Consider the following 25,486-nt stretch of genomic DNA (forward strand, 5'->3'; position numbering starts at 1 on the left):
TCTGGCGAGACCCCACCTGGAGTACCGCATCCACCTCTGGAGCCCTCAGCACAGAGAAAACATGGACCTGTTGGAGCAGGTCCAGAGGAGGGTCACAAAAATGATCAGAGGGCGGGAACACCTCTCCTGTGAAGAAAGGCTGGGGGAGCTGGGGTTGTTCAGCCTGGAGAAGGGAGGGCTCCAGGAACACCTTATTGCAGCCTTTCAATGTTTAAAGGGGGCTTAGAAGAAAGATGGTGACAAAATTTTAGCAGGGCATGTTACAATAGGACAAGGAGTAATGTTTTTAAACTAAAAGAAGGTAGATTCAGACTAGACATAAGGAAGAAATTTTTTACAATGAGGATGGCGAAACACTGGAACAGGTCACCCATAAGGGTGGTAAATGCCCCATCCCTGGAAATATTAAAGGTCAGGTTGGATGGGGCTTTGGGCAACCTGATCTAGCTCAAGATGTCCCTGCTCATTGCAGGGGGGTTGGACTAGATGACCTTTAAATGTCCTTTCCAACCCAAATCATTCTATGATTCTGTGGTTCTAGGATGCCTAGTTTTGCCCTTGTTAAGTGCTGCCGCACTTTTGTCTTTAATATTAACAGCTTTGGCCCTGCCAGCCCCCCAGCCCCGTGTTGCCAGGAAAAAAAGAAGGATGAAAGCATAAGTGATATTTCTGTGCCTGCAAGACAGACAGCACAGTCGACAAGACACTGCATTGGTGACAGACTGAAGAAATCTTGGCTGGATAACTCAAGGCACAAAACAAGCCAATATTCATCCTTCACTATCACAAACCATATAGATTGTATTTTTCCATACCTACTGATCACATTGCTTAACTTAGCACTTTGTTCTCTATAGCAGTTACTACAAGTGTCAGTAAATTCTGACCTCTGACATATAACAGGACCATGGGCTTTTGCAATCCTGGAACAGGCAGGGTATCTGAGAGCAGAAAATAAAGGTCAATTGTCTCTTTGCATCACTCCTGTAAACCACAGCATTACTACATCGGTCTAGGTAGTTTAAACCAACCATAAGGAGAGATTCTGCCAGAACTGCTTCTGCAGTTCTAAATTCAGCTCCAGGAGACAAATAAACCTGCATATCAGGGGCAACACACAAAAAAAGGATCTCTCTCATAATAGCAGCCTATTAAAGTAGACATAAAACAAGAAAGGAAAGGGAAAGGACAAAAAGAGAAAAACAAGTTCCATCCATTATTGCGTCTTACTCTTTGTACCTTTAAGTTTGCATAACAAAATACAATTGAGCTCATCATTACTAAAGTACCTTTAAAATAGTCACATAATTTTCCTCTCCCCTGTAGTTTCCACAAAACAGATGCATGTGCATATTAAGCTATTATTTTACAATTCGTCTGAGGCAACTTAGCTCAGACATACCTTTTTGTTTGCTACAAGAAAAGCCTGGATTAATTTTTTTAGCAAATAAATTCTTAGTGAATGACAGAATAAGGACTTAGGTTCCCAAAGTTGCAACGCATAACCAGATTCTTATAAGCTATTGGAGTATCACCTTAAGGTCACATGTCCTGACTCCACTTAATGCATTAACAGAAAACAGTCCCATAGTATGAAGCAAAATAGGTTCAGCTGGGGATGGCAGCTCTAACTGACAGTTTTCAGGTGGCTCTTGATGGGTTATAGCTTCTCTCTAGTCACCAACTCACTAATTTTTGAAGCCTTCCTAATGTGTCTGAATGCTTCACTTCTGCAAGGTGATGCTGAGAATGCCCAGATGCATTTAGCCCTAATTTCGACAGTAAGGTGGTGGCTAGAAGTACTAAGAAGGTCCTGGGGCCACAGCGCGCTGTGCAAGGTCAGCAGTCCTGAGCACTGCACAGGGAACACCTGGCACTAATAACGTGAGATTGTTTTCAGTGCAGACAAGAGTGAATTAGTTTGCCTTATATAACAAAGAATTTACATTAGGTAAAGCATAGCCAGCTGAGTACTGGGAAAGATCTGCCTGGTTATTCTGTTGCTCAAGTTGTTTTCCCCATCACTAGCATTACCTTAAGAGTCTTGAATAGCAGAGATACTCCAGTCCGTTACATTGTAAATCTGCAACATAAAAAGTTGTGCAAGAAAATCTCCAACAGACAGGTCGTTAAGGTTTACTGTAACCTAAAAGTGCAATAGGTTTATGTACCTTGTTGTATACTATAGTGGATTGTTATTTTTTGTATGTCATTGTTTATGTAACAAGTCCCAGGATGCCTTTATGAAACTTCAAGGATCTTGCACTGGATGTTTGAAATCCTGTGCATCCACTTATATGTTTGGTCATTTCACTTCTGATTTTTTTGCAGATTGCCACATAATCGGGCCACACTAGCTCAGCTTTCAGACAGAGATGTCCACTTGGATCTGCAGACAGAGGCACTAAAACCAGCAACAATCACATCTGTTCATCTCCCACTTGCAGATCTTCAAAGGGAAATAATAGCAATTAAATAATATCTTTCTTTTACAATTATTTCCTCAGAAGTAATATAGCAATAAGTGCATCCATTTTAACTCCCTTTCATTATATGACTACAAGAGTATGCATCTATCTAACCTTTCTTTGCCCTTAATAACATATTGTATCTCCATAGTAACATCATATAAATAAAAGACCATTTAACTTGGAAAATTCTATTTTTAATCAAATAATTATTTCTCATTTTACATTTTTCTTCTTTCTATATTCAAATATATATATAACCTTGTGTCAAGACTCAGTTTTATTGAAACTTATATTGTGGCGCAATCCAAATTACTGACAAGGTATGTAACATCAGGGAATAATGAAATGAAACCACCTCATGTCCGATTTGGAAGCCACTGTTTTCTGTAAAGTATGCAAAATTTCAGGATAAAATATCTCAATTGTTGATCAGTGCCAAGAAACAAAATTGCCTCATCTCTCCTGGATGCCAGGGTCACCTGAAGTGACCATGTCAATTATCAAATCACAGTTTTACATCTTCACTGTGCTCTTTGCATTTGCCTTGTGTGTCCGAGAAATTAAATCTTCTAGTGATTAAGGATCTTTTATCCTTCACTTGTACTAGCATAGGTCCAGTTGGTTTTATGCCAATGTTATCATTTATGCTTCAATAAGTCTTTTCTTTCCCTTGTATTACTACGCCCTCCAGCCTTGATTTATTTTCTCCAAACAAGCAAGATAATTTTTTATCAAACTTTATTCTGTCTTCAAATGTTACATATTGTCCATCTGTACTCAGCTCAAATAATAAAAGAGCATCAAACTGGTTATTGGAGGACCTTTTTTTTTTTTTTTTTAATACAGATAACCAGAACTGTTTATTGTGTTGCAGATAAATGTTAACTAGTGCCTGATTTTTTTTTAGCTAGCCTGGTATGTCTGAGCAGTTTTTATTTTTTCTCTTCCCTATTACACAAGTGACTCACAGATACACTGTGACTGTCAAGTTTTCAAAAGTTTAACCCCAAATGCATAACTATTGCTTTCCTTCCTAAATGCATGGCTTTGTTATGCCTCCTTTGTTCAGTGAAAAGTTCTTTTACTTACCATGGCTAGATATTCCTACATTCTGCCATTACTAATAATATTTGTTCTCAAGCCTGTTTCTGGAAGGTCAAAATCTCCCATAAAGTCAGTAAATCTTCCCTAATGCTAATATTTCTCTTTCTAATAACATTACGGAGATCTTTATCCAGTACAAATTAAACTCTAGGGGGCTGAAGCAGACATCCAACATTATCCAAAGCTTTTTATGATCCTTCCTTAAATTGTTTTTTACTCAAACTTATCCATTTTATCATGTTATCCTTTTTTTTTTTTTTTTTTTTTTTTTTTTTTTTTGCTCAGCACATTATAAATATATAATGGTCTGCCTTTTATTTCTGGCTTGCCTGAACAATGTGTACTCTTCATATTTATGTTGTACCCTATTGCTATTATTCTACCTTGGCTGGGTTACCCTAATTATATTTGGCTTGACAACTTGCACCATAACTCAGTTTCCTCTCTTTTGTTGTCCAGATCATTTTAATACTTATGCTAGTATTTCTATTGCTTCTCAGCAGTCCCATATAATTTCCTAGCTAGATTAGAGATATTTCATTCCTGGCATCACTCACCTGACTACTGCTGCCACCAGCTTTTTCTCCTTCAGATTCCTCCAGTGACTCCTTGCAGAGTCTTCCCTGACCTGTGCCGCTGCCTGTGCCGTGCTGAACAGCTGGGGGGGAAGTAAAACTGACTAGAAAGCAAATAGCCAGTCCTTTCCCATATGGAGGGCTATAGGTGTGAAAGGACCCAAAGGAAGGAAGACAAAAAGAAAACACTGAAATTCAAAGCTGGTCATTTCAAAAGGGATACGAGATAACTCATATGAGAAAAGCTGGTGGCTTCCTCCTCTCCCTCTGCAGGCAATTCAACTTGCCAAGGGTTTCCATGGTCTCTAGAACGTTCCCCTTCATGCTGTATAGGAGCTGTGGTTTTAGGATGATGCAGGTTTGACAGAGCACTGGCTTTGATTTTAGGAACAGCAGAGACTCAGGTGTTTCCCCAGTTTTCCTTAACACAACAATTAAATACTGATCAATTAATAAAGGCTTCTTTGGGAATACCAGGCCCATGATGCTTCATACTTTCATCGCAATGTACTATTTGAAATTGTTGCCAGTAGGCAAAATCTTGCACTGGCAGGAGAGTGGCAACATGTGAAAGAGCTTTTTCCCTATCTAGCATCCATAGTTCTACACCTGAAGATACGAGAAAGCTGTTATATTACTTACAGATGTTGCATTGGCTATAAAGTTGTTTGGCGTTTTTTTAATTTTTCATTTATTCTGTAGAACTCTGTGACAAAAATACCTTGAAATTCAAATGAAGAAATAAATTCTAAAGAAATCCAAAGATCTGACACTGGAGTAGAATCTAAGATTTTGAAGAGGTATTTCTTAAAGGACTTACATCCCAGGCAGAAAAAAAGAACTATGGAGTCAGATGAAGGCAAATAGAGAAGTCATAGCTGACAGTGAGGATAAAAATGGTAGGATTTATTTTTTTGCGAACAGTCAAGCAAGAAACATTGTTTTAGTAGGAAATGTATGGGACAAATCTGACCTTCCTTATGCCAGCTCCTCTGAACTATTAAATAGGGTGAGTACTGAAATAAGGATTAAGGCTATTTTTGCTGCCACTGGAGCAACACAAAACAGTCTTAGTGGAGACTGTGATCCAGCCATATGACTCTGTTAATTAAAATAGCCACTATTAAGATATTTACTGTCCTTAATAATCAGAGCTATGCAATTTGTACTACTGAGTAAACAAATCATGCTTTAGAAGTTCCCAATTGGCTATTACAGTCTAGTCTGTCAGTTGTCATTTAGTTAAAAAACCAATTTTCCATGTAGTTTATTTGCATAAACAACATTTTTTCAAAGACCTTCATGGAAAAAGAAATCACATTAAGCAAAATTAAAATTAGGTTAAAGTAATGTTAATAAACTGACAAGCTCCCCAAAGCCAAACTAGTCAAAGGTTTCTTTTTAAATTTCATGCTGAGTCTTTTTGATGTGTTCACCTCTCTAGGCAGACTTACGCTGTGTTAAAAGAACGATCATTACTGCTTCTTGAATCCTGTTAATTATGCATGCGTGTGCAGGGTTATTTGTAATTGGTCCCTCTCCAGATATCCTCTCATCTCTCTCTGTTTTCATGAAAACTTAAAAAATATCCATGCCAACTATCATTTATTCACTAATATATGTCTCTGGTTATATATTTCAGGTGTCTTATACCGATGTGGCCCAGATTGAATATCACGCTGGTCTTCTTTGGATGGACAAGCTGCATCTGCCCACATTGCATTATCGGGCCACCAACTGTTTTAACATTATTATCGTAGACAAGGTGCAATGAATTTTCAGTTTAAATACAGAACACCCTTCATAAATTGCATATACAGCTTAATATGCTAAATCTACTCAGATGTGACAGAGATGTCACACAAGGCACCTGAAGACTTTGCACAGAGTAAGAAGCCAGTGGGGCTCAAAGTGCACCATGGCCTTTGGTGAGCCCAGCAGGTGGTTTGACTTGCACGTTATAGTCTGTTATAACAGTTACAGTCTTCCCCTGACCTTCATTAACACTGTCCATGTGCCTTCACATCTTGTAACATGTACTATAGCCATCTTTTCAAGGTAGGAGCAATATTGCAGTCTCCTATTTAGAAAATTTATTTTAAAATACTATAAGCTTTTTCTCCACGTGTTATCCCAGTACCTTGCATTTCACCCATGTCATTGAAACATTATTGTTTTCACTGAAGAAAATTCTGCCCCTGGGAGATGTTAATCTGACCAAAGATGGTAGGTTAGGCAACACTGCAGGGAATCCCATTACTGCTGGAGTGGCTCAAACATTGTTTTCGACTGAAAAATACTGAAGGATGGGCTTGCAAAGTCTGCAGCTTTCTGTGGAAATCTCTTTCCATGTGCACCAGCCATCCTGCAGGACCTGAAAGAATTGTTAACAAGTGAGTTTTAGATAATACCTGATCTCTTCTATAAAATTTGCATTGCCCTACAATCCCTAGTGAGTTTTTAGCTCTTACATTTATAACGTCAGATGAGGTTTACTGAAAAAAGGAAATATGGGAGCTTCTGACTAAATACAGCTAGATGCCCGTGCACCTTTTCCTGATGACACTGATGCGAAGAAAATTTGTCAGTGAAGATGGTGTTTGCAGGTACAGCAGGGCTGCAAAGGGCAAGAAAGGTCTTAAACTGCCAGGAATGACTTTACCTTTGGGGAAAGAGAGACTTCTTTCTTTTATGGGCTATTATTTTTTCACATGTCATTCAGCATATGCTTATGCAACCAAAACTGGTCTTGTTATTTATATTTCACAATATTTCAGGCCAGCATTTTCTTTTCTTCCCCAGAGCTTTAGCCGAGCTGCTCTTGCTTGGCTGCCTCTGAGCCTGCATCCAATTCCTGAATGAATGTTCTTTCATACTGCTCAGATAAAGGGCTTTCACTGCAGTCGTGACTTGCATGGGGTTGGGTATTATACCTTTCTTACGTCTAGACCTACAGAGATGACGACATGCTGATTCATCTATGAATAATCAAAGTGAACTCTCAGACAGTCTCAAAAATAGACTCTTGCTCACTTCTGTTAACTCCAGGATGCCTGAACAATACTGAGATGTGGGAAAAATAAAAGTGTCATGATATGTTCTGTGTAGGGGTATACATGCGTGTTGTAAATATGATGAGAAATAACAATAGGGAGGGGAATAAGGTTTAACTAAAGACCGCATTTGAAAACTGGAGCTTGCAAGTCTTTTTTTAAGGACACAGCCAGTTATGGCTTTCAGCTTCCAGCTGAACAGACCATCCTTTGATTCTTAGTGCTGCTATTTTGGCCCACCACTCTCCACTGAATCATATTAATTCAATTTTGTAGTATTAATTTCTTATTTAGACTACTTCACATACATTAAAAAAATCAGAGAATTTTCCTTTTTTCATCAACTTCAACAAAGTCTACCTTTTTCCTTGAATAAATATTTTTAAACTGAAATGAGAGGCTTGAGCATTGGCCAGTGAGGAGAGGGACACCAGATCCTTGCTGGCTTTTACAGGGCGGTAGTTTATGGAAGGACACATAGCTGGGCAACTCAAAAAGAGCTACAAATCTATTTCCCCCCCTCAGGCTACTGTCCCAGCAGAATGAGGTGAGCTTGAATCAAAAGACATTTATTTCTGTAATGTTTTCATTTCAGCATCAACAACAGGGCATAAGCTTTCATGATTTTTCTGGGACACTGATTCATGCCTTTTGCCTCAAAATCTGCCTGAAGACATATCCTCCTGACCCCACCCCGTAACTTCCAAACAATGTGTCTACAGACTGATGTTCACCCTTAGTTTTATGGAAAAAAGTCATACCAGGCAGCATCTGGAATCTGTTTATGAATTCGAAGGTTTATCAGTATCTGAGACATTAAAAAGTTAGGTATTTGGGGTGTCATATTAATCTTGTTATTACTTCTCACATGATTTCTCACATATTCTTCTAATAGTCAGCTAAAAGGGTTGCTGTGTTTTTATTTACTAAGTATTACAATTAGAGGTTAGAAAAACACCTTGTGTCCAGTACTCTTTTATACTAAATTAAAAATTAGAATTAATGTATTCCAAAGAACTTCACAATAAAGAACTGGCCTCTATTTAAAATACATGTTTCTGTACGTCCTTTTGCACTGCTGATATTTTTGTTTGTTTTACAGCTTACAGAAACTGAAGTAAGGTGACCTTCCATCACATAGATTGGGATGAAGCTTAGGGGTGGCCTTGGGCACTGATATCAGCTGCACCTCAATTCAGTGATCTTATTGTCTCTCTCAAAATTAGGTCATCCGAGAGCCAAATCCTAGTTCTTGCCTGTGGGGATATTACATACTGTATATCTCTATACAAAGAGATTTAAATGGAACTGTTCACCCAGTATCTGAAGAATAGACTCAGATTAACAGACATCATTTTTTCTACAAATGCCAGGAAAGTGCATTATTACTTTTGATGAAATAATATAGTATCTGGCTTATGCTGAGATTCCACGCAGTGGCCTGTGTGTCGTCCTTGTATACATAAGAAAAATACAAAATGATTTGCTGACCCTCAGCTTTGTACTTCAGAGCTGTGTGACATATTCTATGAAAACTAGCATGTGTAGAAGATCATGTTATTATATACAGCTGTTAAAGACCTAGTAAGCGAACAATGTGCTACTGACATATAAATAATACCTTCTGTGCACAGTTAAACATTGGTGCTATTTTTGCCAGATTTTAAGCTCTTTTGAGGCCAACTGGAACAGCTGAAATAGAACATTAAAAAAAAATGTTTTGATGCTGGGGCACAGATGGCGGTAGCCCAATGTGTCAAAATAAATGTTTCATTTTTGGTCTAATGTGGGAAAAATAGACCTTCTCAATTACTCCAATAATCGCAGGTGCAATAAATGCGCTCTGTAGCTAAGAAGAGCTATTTCAGATGGGCATTTAGAGAATTTCTATGTAGCCTACTTCCAGCAGCCTGAAAAGGTAAATTACCTTAGGCCGATGACTTACTGCCTTTGAAAGAGCTCTAACAGCCGCAATCAAGCCTGAATCTTTAATCCTTTATTTGGCACCTGAATTTCACAAACACAAGACTGCTCCTTCTTCGAGATGGCCTGAAAAGGTGCTGGAGACAACAGAGCTATTAACTTCTAATCAATGACCTATGTATGCTTAGGAAATTTAGAATAGCTTGAACAGACTCGGCACTGAAATGTTTGCCCAGGTTTTTCTAGAAGGCTTTAATGGCAAGCAGAATAAACAGAAAGGTCAATCAAATGTAGGCAAATTGTTTTCACTGCTAACATCTGCCCAGATCTTACATGTCACTGGCACTGAAGGGCCACAACAAACTGAGCACATCCACCAGTCTCTGCAGCTGCTGGAGGGGAACCATCACTCTCTTGACCGTTGTGATCATAACTGTAACATCTGCCTGCTGGGAAGGGGCAACCGCCAAGGCCAGAGTCACCCCACCGACACATAAAAGTGTTCTGAGGAGAAACTTCAAATGACCCACAGGTATCTTGGTGTGGGAGAAGATACCGTCTCCTTAGGTGACAACATTTAATATGACTTCAGCTGCTGATTCCCCGCACTACTTGCTTACAACTAAACCACAGGGTTTTGTCTGTAAGATGGAGCAGTGACAAAGAGTGAATGATAACACTTATGCTACAGCACAACAGTAAAATGATTCATGTTCTTTTACCCAATATTTTACTTCCCATGTGAAGTTTACATTTGCTCCAGCTGGTGCAGTGATAGCTCTCACTGTCTGCACACCCAGCAAGGGGGGCAGGAAAGCAAAGCAAAGCACACTCAAAACTGGATCTGGAAAGCACCTTTCATTTTCCCAAGCCTGTACCTTCCAGGGCAGCTCCACAGCTTGCTGTTGCAGAACTGTGGCTTTGTATTTTGTCATCTGCAGTGAGATTGCTGCATTTCTGCTGAAGAGGCGGGACTGTCATTTTTCCCTGGGCACTGCAGCACAGAAGGTAATGTACAGACTTCGGCTATAAAGGACCTGCAAGGATTGAAAAGCCTGAAAAAGCTCAGGAATACTATAGCAGTATTCACTGTCTTAATCTAAACCTAATTTCTTTCATGCCTTTTAAAAAGATCTGCTTACAACGTTCCATGTACCGCAAGACATTACTTTTCTTGAAAAAAAAAAAATATATTTGGATCAAAATACCTTATTTTAAAATAACCACTAGTGTTCGTTCCCTGCTTGAGGATGAAGCGCTCAGTGTGGGTCACCTAAAAGAGAAGGGTAAGAAAGGGAATATGGTGCGCACAAGAGGTGAAGAACAAAATCATGAGGCTGTAGCCTGACTTCTAGGCTTTTGAAATGTTTTTCACGAGCATAAAAACAGGATAACTAAAACTCTGACCCACAAAGAGATTTCAAGAAGAGCTATGGATGTAAGGTCTGTGACGTTTACTTCCTCCATTCAAAGGGCCAGCACGAGGAGGGACAGAAAGCAGTAAGAGCAGCAGGCACCCCAATCCCTTCTGTCCGTGAGAAGGAGATTCTCCATAGGGGCTGCAAATATCAAAGTGCTTCAGCTTCAGATTGTTGTGATAGCTGGCATGCAACTGCAGCCACAGAATCAGTTCTGTCTACATTCTGCTTTAATTCCAGATGAATAAATTAGGGCCAGCAAGAAATGAAGCAGCAGACAATGGCTGGTAAATGACACACATAAACTGGGCCAACAAGATTTCTAAAGAGAGAGATGGTAGAGCCACAAAACTTGCTAGAGGCATAAAGAAGTTGTTGAGTGAGTTAATTGTCAGCATCCCTCAAGTTATTACAGTTCTAAAGTTAAGGTTGAGCAATTCAACCTCTCTTATGTATGAGAAACGCAGCACTTACTCAAGAAAATTACAGCACTTACACTGAGTACAGAATTTAATTTCCAGGGATTAATAAGTAAACACCTTAATTAATGTATGACTTTAAAATAATTAAAATAAGTCCTTTAAGAGGTTTAACATCTTTTTCAGTCTTTTACTTGTCCTGAATGATCTTCAGAATAGTAATTATGCAAGTGTTTCATATTTACAATCTTCTACACCAGCCACAGTCAAAAGAGTGGTTATAATTATATTAAATTATTAATTATTTCTGCTTCTAATTGTTATGAGGATATAGACAGCAGTCTGACTCATTTAACTCTTAACTGGAGATACTCATCAATATCTTATATGGTTTATGGGAGAATTTCCATTTGCAAACTGCATGCATATGAAATTATTTGAATTTGAACCATGTGGCTTCAGTTCTCTAGAAATACTGCACAGTAGTAACCTTTGCTTATAAATCAAGACATTTCCCTGGAAGAGGAATTTTTTTGAAGTGATTTGAAGTTGCTAATGCATGTCAGAAATATAGAAAAGGTCTAATTTTGTCTGGCCTGTGCAAAAATGTGTAAAAAACCATCATTATCAGGAATCTCATGCTTCTCCCAGACTAACTAGTGGCAGCTTCCCATACCTCTGGGAAGATACTTACAGTGCCAGTGAAAGAGCAATTACGGCCACTGAAAAAGCTTTTGAGGTTTTAAATGGTTCATTCCTTTTATGCAGAGTTGGAATACCTAACACTCAGAAAATTGTAGGTTCCATTTAAAACCAGTAGGAAGTACTGCAAATACTGGTAATACTTCAGATTAGGAGACATATTCTGAAAACAGGGGCTGCTTGCTCAAAGCAGAGGGAGGCAGTAGCAAGCACTAAGTTTTTACCTAATACTCCCCACAGTTCATTTGTATGTGTGTGTCCGAGTGCGTATATACCCGCACACAAACAAATTACATACATATGTACACACGTGTACACACACATAGTTTAGAGCTACATAACTCCTAAGTGGCAGTGAAAGGTAAAATGACTTTGCTGCTTTGCACCATCTTTTCACGCCAGCTTCATCCGCTGGTGAGTGACAACAGCGAGACTCCTTCCAGAAAGGGCTCACTCCAGGATGAGACCATCTGGATGCTGTCTGAGCTGCACGGAGCGAAGTGTGAGAGGGAGTATAAAACCCAAGAAGCAGCAAAAAGCTTTAGGGGCAATACAGAAGTGGAAAATGAAGGACTCGGGCAAGCGCCTTAAAAGAGAAATTATACTTCCTGGTAGATTTGCACCACACTGGTGCTTCTGGGGAATGCCAGCAGAGGACATTCCCAAATTGGCTGTGGTGCTTTTGTTTCCGTATTCATAAACAATTAGTTTCTAGGCAAAAAAAAAAAAAAAAAAAAAATCCTGTGAGAAAGAGCAGAAATCATTCCAATCACTTTGCCACAGGTCTAGAATCAGCACGACCCTGCCCGTATGGGGGTGTTTCACAACAAATGACACAGAAACCCCATAAGAGCTATGTGCTGCCCAGCAGGAGCATTTTCAGAAAGGAAGAATAAAGAAGAGGACACCATGAATGCCTGGCACTGAAGTTACACAACGTACCTGAGAAAGGACACAAGTGATTCTGTCACAGGACTCAGCAGGCTGCAGCAGGCAGAAAAGATGGGGAGGGTGGGGGGACTGCAGCTTAATTATCTCCCTGGATAAATCCACTTCCAGGAGGAGAGATAAAAAGACAGCAAAGAGCATTTCAGATGACAGCCATGACACTACCCTCTCAGCACAAGGCCAGGGGCTGTCAGGTAAGCTGAGGTCAGCACTGAACCTGTGCTGCCTTTCCAGAAGGACCTGAAACTGTGAGCAGAGTAACAGCAATGTGACTGCTCAGTGCAGAAACCAAAGTCAGATAATGAAAAAGAAGAGGATATGAGAAGAACCATTGTGTGTAAGGCTGGAAAGAGACCAGAAAAGGAAGATCTCCCAATACAACCTAGGAACAGTTTTATCCTGTTCATCACAGTTTGATGTGCGTGGGTACAAATGCTCAGACAATGTACAATCAGTAGGTGCAAAACCAGGGCTATCTCTACCTAGAAAATGCCAGTCTCTGTGCAGTGTGATAGGATTCTAACACATAGTTGATATACCTTTGTTCCCAGCAGACTAAAGGCTCAATCATTTTACATCAAGATCAAGTAAACATACTGGTTATAAATTTCAGGTGATTTACACCAAGTAAAATAGAGGATTATAAAGAATGTATTCTAGTATAGGCAACACCCTCGGAAGTTTGCAAGGAAGGGGTTTGAGTAGAAACATCCAATCCTTAATGCAGATCAAAGTGTGACCATTAGGTGCTAGGGAGGAGATAAGGAAGAATTTGATTTAATGTGGACCATTACAAGACATATGGATAACATTTAGTTAAGCAAGCACCATTGTGGCTTTAGTCAGAGGTTAAGGGAGAATTTAATCTAAAGCAGTAACTAAGAACTTTATTATGTTGCAGAATATAAAGATTTTCTGTCCAAATATACAGTTTAAAAAGAACCTGGAATCATAAACATTAAAATGGCACTTAAACTGAGCAGTGCCACAAAGACCAAAGCCAAGGGTGTTGGGAGTACAACACAATTTCCTAGGCTCTCCATAGACAGGTTGGGACACTGTCCTTTCTCTTCTACCTCACCTCTACGATACCTGTCCAAAAGGAGGATTTTTCTGAGGCTGTCTACTGAACATCAAATATAATGTAAAATGCCTGTAAAATGTTACCCTGTAGTTCCTACAGCACCAAGGTCAAAAATTTGTGTTTGAAGTGAAAAATATTGCTGAGACACACACTCTCTTGAGTTAAAAAATTCAACTTACGATATCACTAAGGAATTGTTATCAAGTTAATTACTCTTGCAGATTAAAGGGCAAGTCTTATTTTTCAGCTTTCAGCTCCTAATCACTGGATCTTTTCATACCTTTGCTGCTAGATTAAAGAACCTTCTGTATGGTAGTTTCTGCGGACAGTGAGACAATCACTTAACTTTTTTCCCCCCCTTTCTTTCTCCACAACCTGCACACATTATATGCCTTTAGCTTGAAGTGTATTTCAAGTTTTCAGCATGTCTTTGAGGCTTCTGTCCAAAAATTATCCAATCTTTTGGCATCCTCTCTGAATGAACATCATGATAGGAACATACTCACCTGTGCAGTCCTGCTCAATACATTCCTTTACTCATTCAAGGATTGTGGTCACTTTTGTGCTTACACCATTTCAGTAGGCACTTGTGCTCATTCGATTATCCATCACAATGTCTTTCTCCTCTTTACACCCCACTTCTCCTTCATTTCCACCTGTTTTTCCTCCAGATCCTTCCCACTATGCATGTGCAGCAGGATGTGTGACCTCATGCTACGACGGAAAGCCACCATTTAATGAGGTTTGCAGTTTGTCAGTTCTCACATTAGGTTCTAAACCATATGCCGTGCCTTTTCTGTTCACTGTGCCTTCAACTTAGGACCCACGGAAGCTGATGGAAAGGTTCCTGCCTGTAATTTCAACTCTACAGCTTATTGCCTTAAAGTGAAAAAACTTGACTAAAGACTGCATGAATTAAACCCTTCCTTGCATCCAGCAGTGGATACACAAGGAAAGAAAGTCTGTGCTGAGCTGTTCAAAATGCCTCTTTGTCAGTCTCTTTCATCATTTCACTGATTTAAATTCAAACCTCCTTATATCCTACATAAGATATTTTATTCTTTGTCTAAGTAAAAGGACTTGTGCTAAAGATTTTTCATCCTAGAGCTCCGGGGCCTTTGAAATCCTAGCCTGTACATTTTGTCTCTATCAGCAGTTTCCCCACATCAATCTACAATGAACTATGTAAGCCACTTATACCAGAGACTGTTCAAGTCATTCCAAATTTGATTGGCATATTCTGATCTCTCTAGTTTTGTTAAGCAGGTTGAACCTTAATAACACACTGAGAGGATGAATGGGCTAATGAAGCAGCTTGTGTGATCTGGAATCGTTCCCATACAGGTAAAGTTCTGAACTGCTAAGAGTAAGAGGATTTTTTTTTTTTTCCATTTTCCATGGTTACTTTTTGCTATTGGTGCAGTGCTCTGCTCTGCAGCTGTCTGGCTCTGTGTTAGCTACATACTGAAGAAAAATAACATCTCAGTGTAATACTGATGATCGGTGCTTTGTGTAATGAAAAGAAAAAAAAAAAACACAACAGGAAAAGTAACCTTCCCTCTCTTCACGTCCATGTTATAAAACCATTTTAAGTGCATGTCCACACTAAATGGATTCTTAGTCTAAAACAGTCCACCAGCGTATCAAAGGATGCAGAAAATGTTTCCACGGTACAACTGTGTACAGATTGTTTTTACCCAGGGGAAAAGCATTGGGGGTGAAATGTAGTTACTTTCAATGTACTATAGCCCTTGACTGTATGTCACGTTGCTTGCGCTGTGCTGTCAGGTAGAATACAACTTGTTATAATGCTAGAATTAAGGCTTCTGTACTGACTCAGAGTGACTGGGGGTTAGTTTTATTTTTTGCAGCACTTAAAGTATTCCACTTACTATCTCAGAAAAGATTAGCTGGTCATTTAACTTTATCCTCCCTGCTTTGTTCTCATATATATGAATGCAGGGATAGTTTCAATACGTTTTACACAAGATGGAGGGGAACCAGCTCTCCGTGCTGATTTCACATTCTCACGCCATCTTGTCAAGGGGGAGTGGGTCTTTCCAGCTTCTGGCTCGGGCAGGGGTCTCAGAGTCAGCAATGAAGTGGGAGTTTTTGAAGGGAAGGGACCTTCCTGGAACTCACAGCAGAATGACCTTTGTAAAGTGGCAGAGGCTAAACCTCACATCTGTATTGGCACTCTCCCGATGGGTAAGGTTCGCCAGCTGTTGGCTTGAGGAGGCCATCGTGCAGTGCCAGCGACAAAACTATGTCCATCCCTCATCGGCCAAAGCTGGCACATCCTGCAGGTTGGAGCGGCTGCGTATGTGATGCCCTTCTCAGCAGCACCAGGTATCTTCCCCATAGGAAGCTTTCCACAGTGGAAGGGTCCACTGCAGGGAAGATGAGATTTACAGGCAGCCCATATATCAACATGAATCGTCATGGTTAAGGCACAGGCTTCCTACAGTCTGTAATACAGATGCACAGAGCCAGGGCAGGGACTTCCTAGCTTCAGTCTGCTCCTTCTTCTAATGTTCCTATGTCCTCATAGTGATGACATTTGGAATGATTATACAGTTATTTAAATACTTTGGAAAAGAATAAGGGGAATCTCAAACGAAAATCTTTCAAGCCTCTTCTTCCTTTCTAGCACTCTGCACAGGGAAGGGTAGCAAAGCAGGGTCTGTGTTATTAGAAGGCTTCAACCTCAATATTCTTCTGAGAAGGCTTTCTTTAAAGGTTCCAGAAAAAAACATGGAAAAGAAAACTTTCCGTGAAATGACTGGCTTAACTCTGGATGTACACAAAACCACGCAATTAAAGAATACTAAATGCACAGCACCAAAGCCAAGATGTTAAAAAACAGTATGCACCAAAATAGTTAAAAAACATCAAAAGACAGACCGAAGCTGTGAATGGAAGTTCCAAAGGCAACCTTAATTCTAACAGTTCCTCAGTTGGTGTGTTTGACTTTGAGCTTCACTAATACCGTTTGAAATAATTTTTCTTTTTCTTGATAGTTTCTGGATTTTGAAAAGGACATTAAAAATACAGAAATTCTATCAGGTGGCACATGAAATATCTGGTTAATCAACAGCTTTGAGCATTTGTGATTCATTACACAGATTTCTGACACTTACTGACAGCACTAATACCCTGTAATTTTCTACAAGGACCAACCTTATAAGCAAATAACCATTTTGCTAGCAGGTTTCCAGATATTTACTGAGTGCAGAGGAATCACAAAGCTTGGCTTACACACCCAACCTGGAAGCACCCATGGACATAATTGTTTCACCCTACTCCCCCTCTCCCCCACTACCAATTTGGTCCTAGTTTCTTCCCAGCCTCCAAGTCCCTCTTTTCAATTTCATGACCCTCCTTTCCCTTCCAGCTTTAAATCAGTCCTCCTGACTCCTGCAGCTTCATACTCATACCAGCCTCTCTCCTTCTGGTCAGGCTGCTCAATTCAACTCGATCCACTCCTAGAAGCTCAGTCTCTTCAGTTTCCTCTGACCTAGCATTTGTCTCTCCTCATACAAATCAGACCATTCCCTCCTCCATCCCATTGTGGTGTCTATGAGGGGCAGACAAGCTGGAGAGCCTGGCAGAAACATGAGACTAAGCCCCCCTGCTTTCCATCCTACTCCTGGTTGAGGGCAGCTGAAGTAAATCATTTATAGGGCAGGTCCTTTAGAGTCCCTACAGCTTGCAGCAGCACCTGATCAGTAAGCGTAGCCTCAGCCAAGGCATACACATCCTAAGAAGGGAGATTTTTCACAGTAGTATATTGGGATATTTTTGGTGGCTAAAATTGTCATCTGTACTGAACTGCTCGCTTTCTAGAAACAGCAGAAAGTACCCTTATCTCTTCTTGTAATAGCTATACTTCCCAAAATTTTCAAATAATGGTCCTTGAAAGACAGAACTATTAAAAAAAAATCTCACTGAAAGGTGCTATTGCAGACAAAACTCCTTAAGCCTCTTTGCTGAAAACATTGAAGCTGTTTTAGCCGAACTCTTTAAAATCATCCATGTGAGGGCAGTAACTGCAGAGGGCATAAATCAAGCTAAATGGTGAACCTTCAGCTACATTCTAATTAGTAGAGAACAAGATCTTACAATGGAAAGAGTTAAGAAAAAAATGACTGTAACTGCTTACAGCCTAGTAACAAATGGGCTAACAAAAGGAAGCACTGTAAGAAGAATAAAAATAATGTGCTTTACTGCTTTCTCTTCTCCCCGAGTTTCCCCCTAACCTCAAAATAAGCTCCTCCTGCTGCTTTCCTCAGGTGTTTTTGAGTATCTGGGAAACAAATACAGGAATGAGTGAAAATACTGACTATGCTGGACAATCTTACTCCGCAGTGTGCTGCAAATGCAGGGGAACAGCTGGAGCAGAGTGACAGACTGGTGGAAACAGTTGGTCATTTTATTGTTCAGACTGCAAGGCACTACAGAATTCAAACAGATCAAAATGTAAAGAGACAGTGGTACCTATGGGGTATACAGACACCATTTTTACAAAAAACTCCTTACCTCTCAGCACAGCCAGCTGCATAACCATAAGGCAGGATATTTGTCTGAATTCGGACTGCTCTAGACCTTGCAAACCAAATTTCAACCCTCCTTGCAGAGAAGTGAGCTCTCTAATGCTCTCCCAAATTCACTGATTGCTTGTTTGGCTTCCAAAAAACCCTCAGGTAATAGACTGGTCAGGATTCACTTGCCCCTTTACAGACCTAGTAACAAGGAACAAAAAGCCATTATTTATATACTCAAGGTAATTTGTAGAATAAATTTTCTTCTTAGCAATTCAATTGCTAATTAAAAAAAGAGTCAGCTGGCCACAGCCAAACCAAAAGCTCCCTGCTCTGTGGAGTTAAGTAAGCAAGCAAAAGCTGCCTAGAGCACCAGGTGACTACTGAAATTGCTTGACTGAAGTCAGCCAGCCAGCTGATGGATCCCGATTGATCTAGCTGCCTCCTACAGCTTCTTTCTGAACTGGAGGATGCTGGTACAGGAATTTGAATTTATACTCTCATAAGGAAGCCGCTAATGTCTTCATCAGCCTGACGGTTTTTCGTCATAGGCAAAAAAAAATCAGTAATAGTATAGGTGGTCTCCTTTACAAAAAACCATAACCACCTTCTTTTTTTCTGTTTCTGGGCAAAGAAAGAGCCTTTGTTAAAAAGGTCACTGACCTGATCCCAATGACAGCTTTCTTTTTCCCAAATAGTCAAATGTACAAGCCTTCTCTGTCAGATAATCTCTTCATTGTAAAAAGATGTATAGTTGACAGCAGAATCTACCTCCGAATTTGTGGAGCCACAGTCAGCTTTGTAAGCCTTTAATAGTGTCTGCACAAGGGCAATTCCAGGTCATCAGGCCATCCAGGATACTTAGACCCATGTCCCTGCACGTGATGAACCTGCAGCAGCTTTGTGACAGAGCATCCAGAAAGGTTTCCTCCAACTTGGGCTTTTATGATCATTAACTCTGTTGTGTTGTTTCACTCTCATTTCAGCTAACCAGGAATTTTAGGTAAGCTGACTAATTCTGCCTGGATTTGGCAGATGTCTGTAGGCAGCAGACTTTGTAGGCAGGTACTCTTGGCAGAGCACTGAAGAGAGGAGTTACACTGCTTGAAGTGACTTCCATGAGTTTTATCTGCCTTCAGCCCTTAGTGTTCAAGTGGAGGCTGCCCAGTTGCCTGTGTTGTCTATCAAAGGCAGCCTTGACATTGCTTTAAGCACAGACTTTGCTTTTGGTTTAGACAGCAATAATCTTTACAGCCAGTGAAGGCTCCCTTGATGGGTTAACATCTGGATAGGGTGCCCACAGGGTAGCTGGCAGGCAGCTGTGTGGTGAAGGAGAACATGTGTTTATGGCCACTGACAGCAACTGCTCAGTCATATTAGTGCAGACTCAACCAGCAGACTTCTAGGGATCAACACAGATGATCAGCCATAACGTGCAAAAACGCATGCTTTATTTTCACACCAAACCTCTTTATATGAGGCTGGGTAGGAATTCTTCTTGTAAACACTCTATGTGACTTAAAATGGAGTAACTTTCATGACCTGAAATTTGGTCATGAAAACTGGAATTTCTGTATGCAGAGAGGAACACTATAGCATCAGAGCATATTTTTATCCTGGTAGTACTGTAATAACAACCCTTCAGATTTCTGTTGATTGCATCATTCTCCAAAAATTATCTTTTTTGCATGAAATTTCTCTTGCTTCATCTCAGACAGAAAGTGAACAGTAAAAGTCTGTTCAGTCATTTTTATGTCATCAATGAATCACCAAAACTAATGCTGACTTTGAAATGTTACACATGTATGTCTGTGAGGAATTTACTAGGACAATGTATCTCTTATACTCCAGTTATTTCATTGACTTTATTTTTATAGGAAAGAAAATCAGGTAAAGTAGTAACGGTTCACTGACTATAACTGACCAAACCCCCAAAATAAAACAAAGCCAGACTCCCAAAGCATTGAAATTATCTCATTTATCTTAAGGAAAAAAAAGTCAAAAGCACAAAAAGCATTTTGGTCAAATCTGATGTTACAAAACATTTTTATATTTATTTAATATCATGTTCTTCTACTCTGTAGTTATACTGTATGTTTTCTGAAAAAATAATATGCAAACAGATTATTGCATAACACATCTCTTCCAAATTAGCCCAGAAATATTCACTAAATTAATTTTTAACACAATAAGAAAAGTGTTTTAATATTTTATGTTTAAATTCCAGAGAGTTTTATCACACAAGATATTCTGTGGAAAGCAGCACCTATTTACTTCTTTGTAAGCCATTATGAAGATGGAACTGGCCTCTCAGACAAAGTAACAGAGGTGATTAAAACACAAGCTGAATAAAGAAGCTCACTGAGTGGATTCTTGCAGAGTGAGTATTTCACTTGGCTGTGTGTGTGGAATATTTTGCATAATGGTCTAGAGACCTCCTAGGATTTTGCTATTACAGAATATACATATACATAGTGCTGAGACACAGAGAAGTGGTATTTCACATTATGTCTATGCTTGTTTAGGGCTCACTGTCTATGTGGAATGAGTAAAAGTAATACTAAAAGAAAATAACTATTAAACAGAAAATATTTCATTATGCAAACAAAGAAAAATACTGTATTTTAGTTTAGAGACAGTTCAAGCATATACAGCATATACATAATAAAGCTCAGGCGTTTCTTTTTGTTCTTTGTATTAGTTGTGAAACTACTGTATATTGGCTTAAAACTTGACAACCCCCTAGTGCATTCTTCTTGCTCACCTTTTAAAAATACACAATCTGAGATGGATACATTGCACTGCTGGAGTTTACAATATATATTTCAAATTTACAAAAATACAGAAAAACAAAATTTCTTGCACTCAGATACTGAGCATTAACCCTTTGAGTACTAATTCCCACCTGCAACACTGCAGAACACATTCATCTGACTTACATGTTTTTATAACATTCTAACAATTATAATTGTCATCTTTATGTACACTATTAGGAAATGCATTCCTACATATATATATAAAAAAAGAGACCAATAAACTGCTAAGAACAGAAAAATAATGGGCTGAAGCATGTGAAGATTTCTGCAACATATACACAGAGAATTGCAGACTGATGATCTCAAGGGAATTTTCTATTTCCTCTCTGCAGCGATGTAGCAATTACATAAGCCTGTGTTAAGACATGACAGCAAACTTTCTCATGTGGCCATACAGAATTGTGCTTTTGCTCTTATTTATGGATGCACTGCTCACTTTCCACTGTAGACATTCTTCTCACAGCTCTATGCTCCCATTCACTTTCTGCAACCCATTATTATTCTGCACCCTTCCCATTTGAAAAAGCGGTTTTATTTCATATAGGGAAAATTATGATGCAGTTCTGTACTATGAGTTGATGCTTTGTGTCCAGATGTTCACGGAAACATGAAAAAACATCTTGCCAAGAGCCTTGTTAATAGAGAATGGTACTGACCCTGGAATGCCCTACAATTCAGCAGAAATTATGAACATAAAGAACTTCTCTGAAGGTCAAATTTGCATTAAAGGATGAAGACAATCTGAAATTTGCTAGGGGAGGAAATGGGTTTTCAGAAAGCAAATGGTAAAATTAATAGATGGAGTCTAAGAAGGTGTGGTTTTGGAAAATTGACTGAACCTTCTTTTTCCTAGCAACTCTGGACTACATTGATCATGTAACTAAATAGACAATATCATATCTACAGTGTCTCTGAACTAGAATAAGCTACTTTACGAAAATAAATGTAGTCCTCAAAGAGTTAATGATAAATGCTGTACCTTAACAGATGTGGAAAGGTTGTCGTGAAACAGCTTGCAGATTTGTTTGAAAGGCATACTTTACAAAGAAGTGTAAAACTTGTTGAGACAATTGCTATTACACCGCACAGTGTCACATACAATGAGTAGTGCATGCTCTGTAAAGACTTTAGAGTGGACCCTTATCAAAGCTATCATATAACCTTATACAAAGGATTGTGCCACTTAAACTAGTGCAGAGTGATTTTTTTTTCCTGTAGATTTATAATGCTCTAGATTAATATCAATAGAGTTTTTCACAGCCTTGTACAACACTTTTTTTTTGTTCTTTTTTTAACACATGTAACACTAGAAAACAGCAAATGGTATATCCTGACATATGTCATGCAAAATACAACCAATACAGCACCATAGATGTAACAGACATTACCTAGCACTTCTCTCCAACAAGAAAAAGGACAGAACAGAGACTGTACATTACACGACTTTACAGGCCATATGCTACAGAAGATCTTTAGAGGCAGTATCACTTTTGTAGATCTAAAAAGCTGGAATTTTATAAAATCCTGTTTATCATTTCTACCATAATCACTTCTGATTAAAATCCATGGCACAGTACTAATATTTTGCTACAAAAATAAATAAGTAGAAGTTTAAGATGCTGATATGTTTATAAAAAGTGTCTGAAGTTACTACAGAACAAAAGTGAAAACAATGAATGAAAATTATGTATTTCTAAAGAAATGTTGTTTCTGTGTAACAAAAGGATATTGCCTCTCATACTCAATTGTCCAGACTTCATTTTCTAATTACCTTTCAGAATAATTTTATAGCTTTCTTTTAAAAATAACTTCACTTTAAAACTCTCTCTCTCTCTCTCTGTTGTAGACTCTTATTAAGAAAATGGAAATAAAGATGGAAAAGCTGTACAATTTACTGATGAGCTACACAAACACCTCATCTTACTTAGTTTGGAATAAAAACAAAGAGAATGATGATTTAGGAGAAAAAAACCACATTATGATGGCCCATGAACTACACAGTAGTTTCATTCTTCCAAGGGCCAGTTTTGATATTTCCTGTACTATCTGAGCTGTATATCATGGCTTCATGCACATTTCCCTTGAGAATTCCGTTGTGATTGGTCGTATTAAATGGCAAAGACTGTGTCCGTGGGTGCATTTCAAAATGAGCTGGATGATGCACAGTGTCACTTTCTGGCATTTTAGCACAACTATATATTACAGTACTTGCGTCGCTACTTTCGGGCTGGTTGACAGTAGGATATGGATCACTTTTTGAGCAGCAGGCCCGTCTGTGACCTGACTGGCTATCATGCGTACTGTGGGGACTGTCTGTATGTGAGCTGTGGATGCTGCCATCAATGCTTGAAGGAATGTGATAGGCGTATTCTCTTTCACCTGCAGACCTGTGCCGACTGAAATAGCGTGGCTTAGTTCTGCTTTTCAGACATCTATGAATGTGCATGTTGGGTCTGAAGGTTCCCTCGTTGTGGACATGAATGTGAGCTTCGTCATCAAGTAGCTGATCACAGTGCATTTTTGCACAACACGGTGTCACAGGTGAAAGGCAGTTAACGTGATTTTGAACCGCTTGTAGGTTGGTAAGTTTGCAATGACTAGCCGCTGGATGATTAAACACAGCTGATTTGTTGGGACATGGTGATTCTTGAAGACAAGGTGCATGAACTTGAGTGTCACCATTGGCATTAACCTTTGGACGCACATTAACTTGGACAGAATAGGTGTTTCTTCTAGACGGGCAACAGGACCACCAGCAATGCCATACATCATCTCGCTTTGCACAGTGATGGATCAGGATGAAAAGCCCCAAAGTCACACAGAAGGCTCCATAAAGACAGCTAAATATCATATCCAAGAAATGACCTTGAGATACTGCAAGTGCTCCAAAGGTCCAAGTGGCTGTAAACAGGAACAAAGTGAATGCTGCGGCTCGAAGCTGAGCCTTAAATGAATGCTCATTTTCCAATAAGGAAGAAGTAATCATGGAGCAGCTTGCCTGGGGAACGGACACAGAGTCTGTAATATGACCATGGCCCACCTCAGTACTTGGCATTCTCTGTGGATCTTCTGTCTTTTCCTTTAGCTCATACTTGCGTTCAGGATGGCGCTTCAGTTGCACGTACGTGCAAAGAAAGTAAACACAGGTGACGAGCACAATGAATGCTACTGGCCCATAGAAAGCACCGAGACTAGGCTCCCACGCCATCCAGCAACTAGAAACAACAAAAAAAGAGAGTCAAGAACATTTTATAGCCCACATTAGGTGTGATGGACAATGGAGTGATGTGAAACTGGGCTTTCTGACTAACGTGTATGACCCAACAGTGTCTCAGAATGTCAGGTATGTTTGTTGTGGAGAAGAGGAATGTGTGCCTTTAATATCAATTAAGCTGAGACATCACTTCCATAGTTTTTAATAGAATAAAATTACTCGTATAATTTACAGGATATTAAAGCTGAAAATTTCCAAGAAATGTAGGTCAGTTTAGAATCTAGCATTGCAGTGCCATTTATGTCAACACCTTTTTCTACTATTAAAAATGACAGTGCTAATACTTTGATTAAAAAGCAAATGAGGCATAGTTTATACAATCTGTGTGAGCAATTGAAATGTAGAGATTTCAGATTAAACCTGAAGATTGTTCTTACAGAATTTTCTTATTGCCGAAGTAGAGAACAGCCTGAGTAATAAGAGAGGCTGAGAAAAGTCTTCCAGTCGAACAGTCACTGCTCTCTGCAGTGGGCGGACCCAAAAGATGTATACCATTTCTGAATTCGGCACTGTTTCTGAAATTGCTGGGAATTAGTTTACATCAATTGGAATGTCCTCAGAAAAATTAAGGAAGTTGATGGCCTCTTTGTGATACACTGGTAGCATATAACATAATGATAACTTGTTTAGAGCAGATTAAAGTAGTTCACAGGCCAGTATGAGTTGAATAAGCCTCAGTCATCTGCATAATTTAGTAGCACTCTAACAGGACCATCCTGAGGATGAATGATTTAATCAAATAAACATGGGGGAAGAAAACACTTCTGGGTGAAGAAATCCCAGATGGAAACTGGAAGAACTTGGGTCAGGGGAAGAAGGAATATTTGCCTCATTTTTATTCTTCTCTATGATCTGCTTTTAGCCATGGTTACACACAGGGAACTGAGCTGGTGGTATAAGCCAGTACAGCTGTTAAGAGGTTCTTATACTCTTAAATATTGCATGGATTTCTGGAAAGAGGAATAACTTATTTTCCTTATCTGTTGGATTAGGACAAGAAGTAATAGGCTTAAACTGCAGCAAGAAAGATTTAAATTATATTTTTCAAAAAGTTTCCTACCTGTTGGGACAATTAGGATAATAAGCGGTTGGAATAAAGGGTGGTCTATCTCTTATTGCAGCATTTAAAGCACCTCAGAAAAATAACTGTCAGGAATG

At 39.3% G+C, this 25,486-nt stretch overlaps 1 protein-coding gene across 2 annotated transcripts in view; it reads right to left on the bottom strand.

Moving 5' to 3' along the window:
* Window positions 1–20,196: 20,196 nt before the first annotated feature.
* Window positions 20,197–25,486, bottom strand: part of LOC119153768 (adhesion G protein-coupled receptor A3-like) — a 277,280-nt gene continuing 271,990 nt past the window's right edge. For both annotated transcript variants that reach the window (XM_037400601.1, XM_037400602.1), the window contains one exon: window positions 20,197–24,269. In XM_037400601.1, the coding sequence (XP_037256498.1) occupies window positions 23,048–24,269 (1,222 nt within the window). In that variant the 3' untranslated portion in view covers window positions 20,197–23,047. The remainder of the gene's footprint in view (window positions 24,270–25,486) is intronic.

Source organism: Falco rusticolus, chromosome 9 (assembly GCF_015220075.1).
Source record: "Falco rusticolus isolate bFalRus1 chromosome 9, bFalRus1.pri, whole genome shotgun sequence".
Taxonomy (NCBI): Eukaryota; Metazoa; Chordata; class Aves; order Falconiformes; family Falconidae; genus Falco; species Falco rusticolus.